A 15,170-nucleotide genomic window follows, 5' to 3' on the forward strand; every position below is an offset into this window, starting at 1 on the left:
GGTTAATGAAATAAACAATAAAATGCAAAATCAGCTATTTTTGAGTCGTGACCTTGAAGCTGATTGCGTAAATACATGAATTTTCATCATTGGTTGATTTGAAATAAAATGACTCACCTGTGAACAGACAGACAGACGGACAAAGCCGTTCTAAGACTGCCGACACTTATGCATAGCATAGTTTGGAAGTCTAATAAAGTGGAATTCCAACTGAATTTTAAAATTAACTCTGTTAATTGAGAAAATAACTTACCATAAGCCTGTTGTACACTGGTCGTGTCATCAGTTCCCTTAATTCTTCTCTTACATCAGCAGACATTTGAGCCAAAGTTTTCAGAACAACAGCCGCACGACGCTGGCTTTCCGGCATATGCGGTGTTCCCAGTGCTAACACAAGAAACTCAAATGTGCCAAAAGTAAGAATATCATCCAGAACCTCTTGATCTATAAGTCGCCTAGAATATAAGGGGAAATATATCAGTTTTGTCAATAATTTAACTATTTGGCATAGCAGGTCCTACATAACATGGTCTAAAAGCCCAGACGTATTGAAAAAAAAATATTGTTTGCTCATTTATATGAAGGGTAAGGGAAAAAACAAGGAATGTCCATATATGTCCTTTATCGGGTGCTTTGTGCTATCTGTTGGTGACTCTTGGTACTATTTGACAGTATATGTCATGCATGCTTAATAGGTCGAAATGTCCATGTAAAAAGGGGCAAAAGATTTGAGTACCCTATTCTTTTTTACGCGGTTTAAAATATAAAAACGCCGTTTTCTCGAAAATGCAGTTTTGTGACATTCCTCCTTTTTTCCCCTTACCCTTTATTTGCGTTAAGTGTCTAATATATTGTCAAATACATCCATATCGTAACGAACTTCCTAAAAATAATCTAGTCTATTGCTTAGCTTCAGGGATTTATTTGTAGCCAGGGAAGCCTGGGAATTTCCCCCCTTCTAAGTTTTGACTTCCCTGTCTCACGGTTTAATTCAGTCTTCCCAGCCTGGGAAGATATTTTCCCCCCTTTCTTAGGCTATACAATCTGTTTTAAAGTACAATAATTCAACTTAATGTTCTTTTTTAATAGATTTGATTCCCGAACAAAAATATCTTGCAGCTAGAACCACTGCTTATTCTTGATCTTTAAAAAACGTTTTCAGTCATCAGTGGGAATTGGTAGCTTTTTCGTTGACAAGCACGTTAAAAAGAACAGAAGGAAAAGGATATTAGACTGTATATTTTAATAAAAGAAAAGCTCCAGACGATGGAAAGCAAGTAATTCCGGCACACGGAGTAAGAGGCTTTCATCTGAAGATAGTGCAGAGTCCGAAACCATATTACAGACATCTCATCAGAAATATGAGAATGATTCGGGGCCTAGTGTCCCAGTGGCATGTTCCCTTCCATATGTGATCAAGAACATTTGCGAACTGGAAAATTAGACGACTGTGGCTAGGTACTAAACAAAATACTGATGGCATTCGCGATGTGTGCTATATGTGCTTCCGTTCTGGATTCATACAGAAAGAAGACTAGATGTGCAAAATGTATGGTACAACGGTGTTACTGCAAAAGCAAAGAAACTTCTTGATCAAATCTATGGCCACGAAAAATCTATTGCACCAACAAATGTTCGCAATATGTGAATAAATTGATAGGGAAGAAATAAAGGTTTCAATGTCAAATGCAGAAGGCAGGTGGAAAATTTTGAATGAAATTAGTGTTAAAAAGACGCTGCAGTATTTAGAACTGCTTATGTTACTGCCCAAAATCATCTGTCGTTTAACGTGCACCCACATCTTAACTATATTGCAAGAAATAAATGAAATGCACAAGTTCTCTACTCCAATGTTACGTGTGCAAATATTATTAACTTCGTAGCTATAAAAGTGAAGGAAAAACTGACCGAGTATCTTGTAAATTCCGATGAACCTTTCGCGCTAATGATGGACAAATCCTCCACTGTATCTAAAAATTATTCTCATTGTGTATATCCATACCGTAGTTAATCAGGTATGTAGCAATATATTTTTAGGTTTATTTGAATTACAGGCAACAACAGGCAGAGGAGATTTGTGATTCCGTGATTAAGATGTGTGAAAGTATGAATCTTTCCAAAACGATATTACAGGAAATACTTTGTACTGATGGCGTAACATGCAACTTGAAATAAATGGTGCTGTCTTTTTAAGCTAGAATTAGATACCAATTTATTCGTGTTTCACTGCATGAGTCATAAGCTAGAACTGGCTGTTCACAACGTTAATACGATTTCAAATCTGGTTCATTTTCAAAACCTTGTAGAGCGATTATATATTATTTACTCAATGTCCCCAAAGAACAGGCGAGAAATCGAATTAATATCAGAAGAGCTAGGTATTCGCTTCTATATTATTACTAAAGGTTTTGATAGTCGGCTCTTCTTGCTGTTCAGTGGAAGCATTGTGGAAGTCCTACCCTGCGCTAGTGGAACATTTTCGAGAAGCTTCTACAAATTTACAAAAAAATTTCAGCAGTGTGCAATATTTTCGGGCCAGTACCTAAAACTCAGTAAGTGGAATTTTGTTTATGAAATGTCCATGATCCTAGAGGCGCTGGAACCTCTACATGTCTTTAGCCTGTTTCTACAAGAGGGGTCAGCATCCCTTGTACAAGCAATAAGCAAAATTCAAACAACTGTAAGTGTTCTGGAAGCGTTGAAAGAAAAAGACGGCATGTCCATGGAAGAATTACGTCAGTTTGAAGAAACTGGTCAATTTTGTGTAGTTCCACTTGCAAAACCCTCAGACAGTTCTCTTGAGAAGTGCCAGAAAATAAGATTGCAATTCTTTCAAGGTCTAGCAGATAACGTACGGTCTAGCTTTACTAACGAAACGTTGAGTGGGGTCGAGGTTTTGCTACAATCCAATTGGTCAGAAGAATTTCCTGCAAGAATATTATACGGTGACAAAGAAGTAATGGAAATTAAAAAAAAAAAAATTCTTCTGACGATTCAGCCAAAATTCTGCCATAAGATGAAAACTTCTAATATTGGGATAAATCTATAAAATCAGTGTTCTTCCAGTTTCTTCTGCAGAGTGTGAGAGGCTTTTCCAGCTTAAACTTACAGCATACTGACGCTAGAAACAGTTTATCTGTAAAAACCCTTGACTCTTTTCATAAACGCTAATGGGCCAGACATTACTTCTTTCAATGCAGAAAACTTAGCCATCATCTGGATAAAAAGTGGTCACCATGCTGCTACCAACAAACCAACTGGGAAAAAGACGGTATCCGATGTAAACCAACATCCCATTGCTTCACTACTCTAAAATCAGATACAATGTGAAAGTATTATTAAATTCTAAATACACTGTTAGAGAACATGCCGTAAGTGGGTAAGTCAGCTTAACCCAAAGTGAGCCTATTTAATAAAATTAGGTTCAAGTGTATGTGCACCTATCACTGTTCTGCCCAAAGTAAACTTTTACCTTTTGTTGCATTTATTGTTCAGGCGAGGAATTTGATCTTCAAAGACCAAATTAGAACTGACCAAATAATTTCTTGTCATAACAAAACAGTTTTACGTAGGAGTGTGACACTTGTTATAACAAGTTGTGCAGGTTGCAATATAACTATAGGGCTTTTTCTTAATGCTGCGCACTTGTCCTCAGCAGTAGAGGGAAAAGTAGCAAGGTAAGTAACGCATGTAATCTAATCTACCTAACCAAATCTGTTTTAACATTCCTACCCGTATTTATCATTAAAAAATATTTTTAAAAAAGGCAAAAAAATGGACTTGGGGACCACCTATCAAACTAGTATCATAATTTCAAAGTAGGTAGGTTTAAATATAACGTTGTCCCAACCTGCCTTTAAAGTTGTTCTGTTATACGGAACACAATCTTGCATAAATATTCCCCCCTTCTACAAAATCCACAAATAAATCACTGCTTAGCTTGCACGATTTTCATACACGAGGTCCCGGGTTCTTGTAAGAGATCATCAAATGGCACTGCAATGGTTCAGACTGCACTTTAAATTGTTGGATCTTGTCCTTTATAGCCTCACTGTTGACATAAGACATAAATAGAAATTTATCTATAAATCAATTGAAAGCAACATTTTATATGACGAAAACAGGGTTCCTACTGATCTGGAGAAATCTATTTCCCTGACTTCTCCCTGGCCTTTGGCAGGAAATTCCCTGACTTTCATGACAGGTGTCGGATGACGTTGATACATAAATAAGGAATAAATAACAGTGGATATTTAAATAAGAGAACATTTATTTTATAAACAAATAGTAATCAATTTCTCATACGTACATTCCACTTACCTCCCATAAAAATCTGAGAAACATCCCATACTGTGATCATTAAGCTAAAATTAATGTTAGAAATTACAATTAATGTTAGAAAAAATATAATTTATAAAATTTCCCTGAATTTCCCCGATTTCCCGTCTTTTTCCCTGGGTTTCCCTGACCTGCACCATTTTCCCTGAGTTTTTCCTGACTTCCTGGACTTCCCTGATCAGTAGGAACCCTGAAAAAATATCATTAATTAATATTTTATATTAAGTCTCATTATTGCATTACGAGGCACATCTCACATAGTCTCTTCATTCTGTTCTCATTCACTGAAAATCGGAATTGCACCAGAATTCTTATTTCTAAAATATTATTGTGTGCTAAATTTGTTCTCACTCGTCAGGCTTATAGTTATATTACTCATGGAGAAGGAGACATTGCTTATTTAGTACCAGTTTGCATTTCTGCCAGTATATATAAAACGGCTACTGCATTCTTTGAAGATTCTAGTCTTGTTTGTATACTATGTGTCTATTTGTAGCTTTTACCAGATATGAATACCGTCTCTCTTTACTCTGGGGTTACCTACCACCTCCCAACGTACGGCAACGTCTAAATCCCTGATTCAATTCAAATGGTGGCTTTCAAGATTAAAAAAAAAAATAATTTTTATAAAACCAAGATACCTTGGTCTGTTAGTTATGCCCCTAATAGTTCACAATCAGGCTAATAGTTGTCGCTAGCTGTGCTACTTCCTGCGTGACGCCAAGAGATATCACTGATGTGCAGGCTTGCAAACAAGGCGGAGGCTCGGAGAGAACAATTACTTTAATATGATATGCTCTTTAGGCTGAGAGAGTCGGATCATTGGTGGAAAGAACTTGTGAAAGGAAACGGGACAACACAGAAATAACCTGCGGACACAGACGTAGAAACTCATACGGAATTGTATCAAGCCAGAGATTCCTCATTCTAGAAGTGAGAGCGCTCTACCGTTGAGTCACCGTGTCAAGATGAAATCCATACAGTTGGCAAGCTCAACGGTAGTTGCGTTAAGATATAGAGATAGTTAGGGAACAAATTCTTCTAGAACTGTAGCGTACAGAAAATGAGAGAAATTAGTTTCTAAGGCAGCTTGCCGCAAAAATTATAGACCATTAAAAGCGGCAACAAAAACACTTATGTTAAGTTCTATCTCAATATTCCCAGACCTAACTCCTAAAACTCAATGTGTACGAATCGCACAATTTTGAAGGATTAATAAATAAATACAAACACACACACACACACTACTTGGTTCACGGTTTCTCGAATGGAATTTTTCGTTTCCAGTTCATTAGAAAATATTCAGTTCTCTAGAGATTTTCGTTACCAAATTAGTAACAAAGGATGTGTATCTTCTCTGTATATACCATCTTGGCACATAACAAGGCTACTCCATCAACTTCACGAAATATTAATACAAAATGGAAATATTAATACAAAATAATTCACTAGATATAAATATCAGTAAAAGTACGACCATGACCTTTACAAAACATAAGAATGAATGGCAGTTGCAAAATGTAGTTACTTATCAAAATAATGGAAATTCCTTAGTACAATGCAATTTACAGTATTAATCCTTTCAGATCCAATGTCCACTCCAATGTATATATACTGTTCCGTTATTTCTTATGCTTATAATGAAATGTTTCAGTTGAGAACATCTGGTACCTTAGATACCAGATGATACTGTTAATACGATGACTTTTCATCTGGCGACTTTTCAAATAGTTGTACAATGTGACATATTCATCTGTTGAAAATCTTTGTTCATCTTTTTGGACAAACGTACTTAACAGTAATATTTTGGCAGTTGGTAATATTCTGTTTATAGTGTTTACATCTGATTAATATATTTATTGGAAGTTTCATAAACAATTCCATTAAATGCATCTGTAGTAGTGTCGAGACGTAATGTGTCTGTGTTGATCCCGCTCCAACCAATCATTGTGGATTATGGGATGCTGTGCAGCGATCAGTAGTGTAGCGTTAAGTTTCGCAACGGGTAGACAGTATTGCTTCTTCTCTTTGTAAACTTTAATTAATAGTTAGAATTTAATCCACACACACACACACATATATATATATATATATATATATATATATATATATATATATATATATATATAGATATATAGTTGAAATACCCACGAGGCTAAGGCAGATGGTGATAATGAGTTGGATGATAACGGTGGAATAAAGAAAGTGGGAGGGAACGTAAGAACCTCGAGAAAACTCACACATACAGTGTTTGTCTACCATAAAACCAACTTAGTGAGATCTGGAATCGAACCAGGGACCCTACGTGCCAGAGGTGAGCATTCTACTACTAAGCCATCGCGGCTCCTATTTAACTATTTATTACAAAAATATCCATTTACAGTTTTTCATAATAATAATAGTTTTAGAGTTTTCAGTTTAATATGTTTATTTTATAATTTATTTATTTTGGAATTATTTGCAGTTTAAGATACCAATATTGAGGTAGTTTAACGTCTCTCGTAACCCGAAATCCACATGGTTACACTCCACATATATGAAAATTTAATATTATGTAACCTATTATTAGAAAGAGCAGACACATAGTGCAAAATACTGCATCGACATTCAGAAGCTAATCAATGTGTGAGCTTGAGATTTCTACTTCCTGATGAAGACCTCTGAGTGAATAAAATTGTTGGATCCTGTATTAATCAACAATTCTGGAAGGAACATGTTGATATCTTGATATGTTTTACATTTTTCTATAATTATATATATCAAGTCAATGCTACGATCTTTCTTCTCCGCAACTACTTATTTCCTTTAAATCGTGCATTTAAACTCAAATTTATTTAATTCAGAAGCAGTGACTTTAATCCCAGTGTGAATCTTTCTATTCGGAGTCAATATTAAACTGTAGGTCCAGGTCTCATACAGCCTCGGTGTTGGAAAGAAATGTAAAGCTCCTGACTATCAAAATTTCGATAGAAATTGATTTTTGCAAGGTTTCACTACTGTATATAGCATACGGAGATCTAATTTTGACGAACAAAGTCCTTAAAGATTAAATTAAACCTCTATACCGATATTGATTCATTTTGAAGAATCTTCGTATATACACTAAATACATTAAATTAATAATTTACTAAATACATTAATAATTTACTTCCTATATAATCTTCCCACTTCCTTCGCGTGAATATGCGATTCTCTACCGGGAGCATTTGCATGATCCGTGATTCAAAAGATAAACTCATAAATTGGTTATATATTTAAACTTGATACCAATTTTTATGCGACAGCTTAGAGATATCATTTAACGTCAATAACTTTATAACTATAACTCAATAACTCTGGTGCAATATATCTATAACTAATCATTTAGTTTGCACATAATACATAATTAACACATATACAAATACACACATATATAACTAACGATTTTAAAAGCAATAACAAAACAGCAGATTGCAAAACCTCGCGCGCTCAATTTTGCCTTTTGCAGTGTTGACACACACTCTGATATTGTGATTCAACAGAAGCCGAAATTAGAACTTGGAAGATATGAATTATTGGTATCCATAAAATTTTCAGCAATTGTTACGGTAGTTATTTTTATTTATTTATTTATTTATTTCCTAATATTTCTTGAAATTTTCCTTGAAATATCATTGAATATTTAAAAGGAAGAGTGAAAAGTATGCTGGATTTAAATAGCATTGCGCTAAGTATGGTTTCGCTGCTGCTGAAACATTTTCCAGTCTCTCTTTGCCAGGTTGTTTCAGCGAACGAGAAGCTCACAGCCACATGCGCGCGTCGTCTTCAAGTGGGAACTCCACTCCGATTTGTTTCAGCCGCGTTAAGACATAATTCTTGATGCCTCTCTGTAGCCTGTTTGACAGAGACAGAACTTTTTCTTCAATTTTAAAAAGTAAAATTATTTACAAATTTTATTTTACCACTATTGCTATTAATCAAGCTATTGCCGAACCTATTATTTCTATATTCTTCTACAACATGAAATGTATCTTAATTCTTATTAATAAGGAAATTTTAAAACTATTATCTTTTAATTTGAAAGGGTAGATAGTGTCTCAATGTCTCTATAATACTGGGAGCGATCATGGATCAGTATTGTTCCTCGATGCTTCTGGTGTCTTGTAAAGTTCATGTCATGCCACCTCACTGCCGTTATCAAGGCAAAAGTGGATACTACATTCTATTAGCCAGCTGTCTCTAATTCAGTTGTTCGTGAATTGATATACTATATAAAATCTAAAAGTTGAATTTTTTACAGAACTAACAGATACACAAAAATATATTTCAAAAATACACAATGACATTTTATTTTTCGCAGTTTTACTAGTTTTGTCTGAAAACAGTAACTTTTCGTAATAATTCAATTATTTACTCATACCCTTAATTTTCTCTATGAAATTTTTCATTAACATTCACAACTCAAGACAATTCTCATTCCATAAATGAAAATTACCATTTGTTTTAATTTTAATTGTTTAATTTGAAATTAAATTTAATTTTAACCGTTACTTTTTCTGACATTAATTGGTTTTACCTTAGTTTCTAATTTTAAATTAGTTATTTTGTTTTTCACTAATTTTCCCAAGTATTGTTCTTAAAAATTCCGTTTCAAAACATTCTGAGAAGTTATATTCTTTTTTTCTTTCAAAAGAAATCTTGCCTTGTTTCTGCAGTTCAAGCTTGAAAAAGAGTATCGCAAATATAAGAAGTTACTTCATAAAATTAAAATGTTACTCGTTACAATTAACTTCAAAAGCCATTATCCTGAATTGTTCTTAACCAGGTTAATTGGAATTTAATGTCTTTTTTCAGCACTAAGGTTATGTAATGCGTACTTGCATTGCAGTGTTTCCCGAGACTAGGTAACAGTTAACATTTGTGCTTCATATACTTACCCTAAGCAATATATTGCGTCTGCTTGGATTTTATAAACTAGAGGCATCTCCTTATTTAAGTCACTAAGATCAGGCTCTGTTGAAGATAAAACATCAAATAAGTGCGAAAATACTTAATTTGAAATGTACAGTTTTTGCTAGATTATCAAGATGAACATTCACTCTTGAAAATTAACCTCAACCATCCCTTAACCTAGATATCATTAATGATTACAACTAAACACTATCTTACATAGTCTTACTTTCTTTATATGAATTCCATCTTATATTACAATTAAAATCTCTGCACCAATCCAGATAACACAAAAAATCCAATGGAAATAAGTCAGTTCATTCAAATTTTGTTAGCACTTTGAAAATTTAGCCTTGTAAAACATCTTAAAGATTGACATTCTCTCTTATTATCAAAGCCTAATATATATATACTTATATACTTCATATTATACATATTACAATTTCAGCGCTCTAAATTGTGTTGATTTTTTCAGGAAGATAAGCCTTCATGCCTACCGAAAAGGTGTAGAAAGAAACAAGTTAGCTTTTGAAAGTAAGCTCCTCATTAGCCTAAAAGGAAACTCAGGTATAAAGAGCTTTTAAATGTTCGTAATAAGAAACTATAATGTCTTCTTTAAATTTCACTCGCCAAGCTAATGTGATTCAATCACTCATTATTTTGTTAAAATCTCGAAATTGGTGATCATCCTGATATATTTTCTACATTTTCCATTACTCTTCACGATTTACAATCTACTGTAAGGCTACAGCTTACAAATCACAGAAAATGAGAGGAGGTTACTTCTAACAAAGAATAAGATTTTACCATTCATCTTTACAGTTCCAAAATATTATTTTTATTCGTTGTTAGAGGCGACCTCTTATTTTCTGAGATTTATAAGCTTTTGACTTTATCTTCATAATATATCTGATGAAGGTAACGATATATTTCCAAAACTATACCACATGTTATTAATATAGTAGTAAGTGTTTGCTTTAGTCACATTTAACATTAAAAGTACTATCGGTGGTTGGGGGCGTCTATTTTGTCCACACGTTCAAATTTTCAATTCTTTGCGTCTTCTTGCGTTTCCTTAGAGCTTTTGACTTGTTTTACATTGTTTGTTTGAGTTCTTTATCTGGTGCGGGTAGATTTGATCCCCTCCCCATTGGTACTAGGTGCTGTAGCTCATCTTTATTTTCACCAAAATTTATTTTTAGTCCAAAAACTACATTTTTTAAAGTGTTACTTCTATCTCTTATTAAATACTGCAGATTATAAGAGTATAATAAATTTTAATCTAAAATTGGACGTAAATATAGATACTTACACACATATCCAAGACAAAGTCGACTTTCAAATTGTAACATAACACATGCCCTTGTTTTCACAATATAAGCAATGGGTGATATCAATAAAAATGAGTAACTACTCCTGAGAAGTCCTGCTCGAGAATCAGAGTAACTGCACCTGGAGTAATCTCCTCCCTCAATTTCGTATCAATAAAACAAGCCACTACTCAGAGTCGAGTCGAGACTGCTTCAGTTTATGAACATTTACTCGCGCTTCCTCTGCGCGTAGCAGAGAGTCATATTCTCTTATCTGTCGGGCGGTCATTTCGTTGAGGTTAACCTATGGCGCAGTACCCTAAACGCCATGGAAGGGACAAGTAGCAACGACAGTTTCAATTCAAGTGCATTTGTGGATATTATAAAAGAGTTTTCAGTGGTATTTTCGAAGTCACAGCCACCAGAAAGTAAATGAAGGAAAGCTGAAGCTTTGAAAGCAATTACAGTGAAATGTAACGAAATATCAAATACACTAACGACTGAGACACAAATACAAAAGAAAATCTTTAATATTCGAGCGAGAATAAAACAAAAAACTGATTCGAAAAAAGCGGAAAACAAGAAAGTAATACTGAAACCATGAGAATGAACCTATTGGAGCTGATGGATGCTGATTCGAATGCTAATGAATGTTGATTAAAAAGAGAGAGTAATAAGAAACAATTTCTACCTTTTCCATTAATTTGCAGTGTAATATACGAGTGAACTGGTGTGTTTAGAGATGTACGAATGTATGTACAGTTAAAGTTAGTGGATTCAACAAAATTCTAGGTTGTAGGATTATTTTGTATAACTGGAGTGTGGAGTGATTCTAAGTACTGTTGAGTTTTGATGTATTCGAAGCGAAAACTGCACCTAGTACCAACGAACATGTATCAGTCGTAGGAGGTAAAAACTCTGTAAGACCTCTTGTAACGACAAAAGGTGAATGACAAATATATGGGTACATATTAGGACTAGGGAGAAATCATATAGTAAGGGTATACCTGACGGCGGCCATCTTGAAATCCGCCATTTTGAATTAAGGTTAAGTTTTTAAAATAGGAATTGGGTCATCTAATATATGATTTAAGGCGCAAATTTAATCAGAAGAAGAATGGTGACGTTAATTTTGATTTACGCGCAATTGGTAAAAAGTTACAGGGAAATTAAATATTGTTGCAGCATATGTATTAGTCCTTTACCCCACCTTGTAAATTTTGTGTTAATGATAATAATTAAATAAAAAGCAGGTGGATAAATATTAGGTCTATGGTAAGAGTTGCCTTGATGGCGGCCATGTTCAAATCCGCCATTTTGAATCAGACAAAGGTTTTAAACAAAACGCAGAACAGTGACACCTTATTAATAGCAAATTTTGCCATAACTTCAACGGTATAACCATTTTTGCTTTATCATTAACCATCACAAAATTAAATGGATCGCTCCTTACGACTACTGCTTTCACGGAATTGTTAACGACAAATTTTTGAAGTGTAACTCGATTGCCTTTGTCAGGTGTGCTCACTGTGAGCAGAGCATTTGTGCAAGTCATGCACTCTTTTCTGAACTACATATTGATTGTACTAATTGAGGACTTTTCTGGAAGAAAGACCCAAGTTTAATTATGACTCAATTCCACTTTGGTCATTTTCCCTTCAATTAGCAACTTGTTTATGCGATAACAAATGCTGGTTAATGATAAAGCAAAAATGGTTATACCATTAGATTTATGGTAAAATTTGCTATTAATAAGGTGTCAATGTTATGTGTTTTGTTTAAAACTTTTGTCTGATTCAAAATGGCGGATTTGAACATGGCCGCCATCAAGGCAACTCTTACCATAGACCTAATATTTATCCACCTGCTTTTTATTTAATTATTATCATTAACACAAAATTTACAAGATGGGGTAAAGGACTAATACATATGCTGCAACAATATTTAATTTCCCTGTAACTTTTTACCAATTGCGCGTAAATCAAAATTAACGTCACCATTGTTCTTCTGATTAAATTTGCGCCTTAAATCATGTATCACATGACCCTATTCCTATTTTAAAAACTTAACCTTAATTCAAAATGGCGGATTTCAAGATGGCCGCCGTCAGGTATACCCTTACTATATGACTTTCCCCTAGTCCTAATATGTACCCATATATTTGTTATTCACCTTTTGTCGTTACAAGAGGTCTTACAGAACTTTTACCTTCAACTGTATGAAGACTATTCTGTACTTCCATGTGATGTTCTGGTAGTTGTACCTCCTAAACCCCTGGAGCTTCGCACCTACAACTTCACTGAAATACTGACCACATTTAGTACTACTTTTTCATATATGTCTCAGTCAGCAACTCGACTCACCCAAACGTAAGGTTTACTTGTGAGTAATACCATACATTCAATAACATGTGTGGAATTAAAAATATAAGTTCTTCATAATCCCCACTTTCAATATAATTTTTGGAAACAAGCCTCATTATTCATTACTATGGTTAATATTATCATTTCTATTTATTTATTTTGCAAATTTGTTGTTAAATAATCTGATCACACAATATTTTCTAGACAAAATTTTAAGATGTTCAGGTGCAAGGAATCAAATCTCTTACACCTTTTTTTAAATTTTAAACTTATTTCGGAAAAAACAACATGCAAATGCCTAATTACAGTTTTCCATCATTATATGGTAATAATTTAAAAATACATATATAATAAAATAATAATATAACAGCAAAATATACGTTAAAATACACATAGCACAATACGCAGGATACAGTAAATTTATATAGAATGAAAATTTTGTTTATAACTAAAAATATCTATAGTGTCTAGGTGTCCTTGTGACATCTTATTATACAATATACACATTATCCTCACAGGCGATACATTTAGCGCATTACTCCTTTGCGCTGAGAGATGGAATATGACATTATGGGGTCTCGTCGCTCTATGTGAGACGTGAATTTTGATTTTTGATAAATATTCTGAATCTATTGCACAATGAATTATTTTATGTAAAAAAGATAAAATAAAATGAGTTCTCCTAAATTCAAGAGATTGTAATGAATATTTGTTTCGAAACCTTTGTACTTCTCAAATTTTAGATATATCCTTGTTTCTTTATATGTCATAAAGCGCACAAATTTATTTTGAATGTTTTCGATTTTGTTTATATATTTCTTATAATTAGAACCCCATATTATCGATGCATATTCCACCTTAGACCGTACATAGGCACTGTATAATGTTTTGAGAACATTAGTGTTAGAAAAATTCACTTTCTAATCTCATCACAAAGCCAAGGTTCCTAAAGGCCTCCCCAACTACTCTGTTGACATGAATATCGAAAGATAGGTTTGACTGCAGAGTGACTCCAAGATCAATAACATTATCCACTCTCTCAATTAGCGTTTAATTAATAGTATACACATTGCGTACACAGTTCATTTTCCTGGTGCATGATACTACTTTGCATTTTCTAATATTTAGTAGCAATTTGTTTGATTCACACCATTGGGAAATAGCATTAATGTCACTTTGCAAAGAAATGGCGTCTAATTCCGTGGAGATACTCCAATAGATTTTTAGACTGTCAGCAAACAATTGTCCTTCAATCCTTCACTGTTTAAGAAAATAAAGGTATAGTACCTACTTGAATTGCTCTTGTCAATTTACCTAATAATATATGAAATACGATATACGGTATTTTAACTCAAAAAGGTAATATCCTATTAGTTATACAACCTTTCGTCAAACAAAGTGTTAGCATCAAGGGGAAACTAACATTGATATACAAATATTCAGATCATGTCTTGATCCCTCCCCCCCCCACACACACACTTTTAACGTCCAATCGCCGCCACTGCCGTACATCTTAACAAGATGTGATGATCGTTTTTTTATTCTCCGCGCATAATCTATTTTCGCAGCCCTCTTCGTCTTTCCAACTTTCCCATTCCTACGTACCTAGCCCAAAAATGAATATTATTCTCCTACTTTCCCTGTTTAAATCTACGTATGTTTCCCTTCTTAACGCGTTTTTTTATTTATTTCTCCAATTCTGTATATTGTACCTTCAGATTGTCTCTCAAACAAGTGATCTAACGAAGATTGGTGTACTACAGCTACTTTAATATGTTTGATGTTTCTGGTTTCATGTATTAGCCTACCTAATTCCATTTCTTTTAAGATATCCCAGGTATTACTGTTTTGGTCTTTCATTTGCGCGCTTAAGCATAATTTTTGCAGCCTTTTGTTATTTTGTGTCTTCAGCTTCAGCCAGTATTTTAGATTAGTTTTTTTTTTTTTTTTTTTTTTTTTTTTTTTTTTTTTTTTTTTTTGCCATTGTGCTTGTCGTAGTCTTCCAAGGTCCAGCATTACTCCACTATTCGAGGCTGATTGAGCTACTGCCAACAGTCTTTTACAGAATTTATTATGTGATTTGTTTATTCATTTTTCCAAGCACTTTGTGTCTCATATCTTACTACCGAACGTTATTATGGGTAGGACCATAATGTTAAATATGCGTGTCATTGAAGGCAAGCCAGTACCCTTCCACTATAGCAATCCCTGAGTGCTAAGAACATTTCGT

At 33.9% G+C, this 15,170-nt stretch overlaps 1 protein-coding gene across 1 annotated transcript in view; it reads right to left on the reverse strand.

The window, feature by feature from the left end:
• Positions 1 to 15,170, reverse strand: part of LOC145667456 (armadillo-like helical domain containing protein 1) — a 60,000-nt gene that overhangs the window by 18,184 nt on the left and 26,646 nt on the right. Inside the window, exons 7-8 of the mRNA XM_081734935.1 lie at positions 9,255 to 9,330; positions 254 to 455 (exon numbers count right to left, since the gene is read on the reverse strand). Coding sequence (XP_081591061.1) covers positions 254 to 455; positions 9,255 to 9,330 — 278 coding nt within the window. The remainder of the gene's footprint in view (positions 1 to 253; positions 456 to 9,254; positions 9,331 to 15,170) is intronic.

Source organism: Thermobia domestica, chromosome 1, assembly GCF_964235325.1.
Source record: "Thermobia domestica chromosome 1, izTheDome1.hap1.1, whole genome shotgun sequence".
NCBI classification, from domain to species: Eukaryota; Metazoa; Arthropoda; class Insecta; order Zygentoma; family Lepismatidae; genus Thermobia; species Thermobia domestica.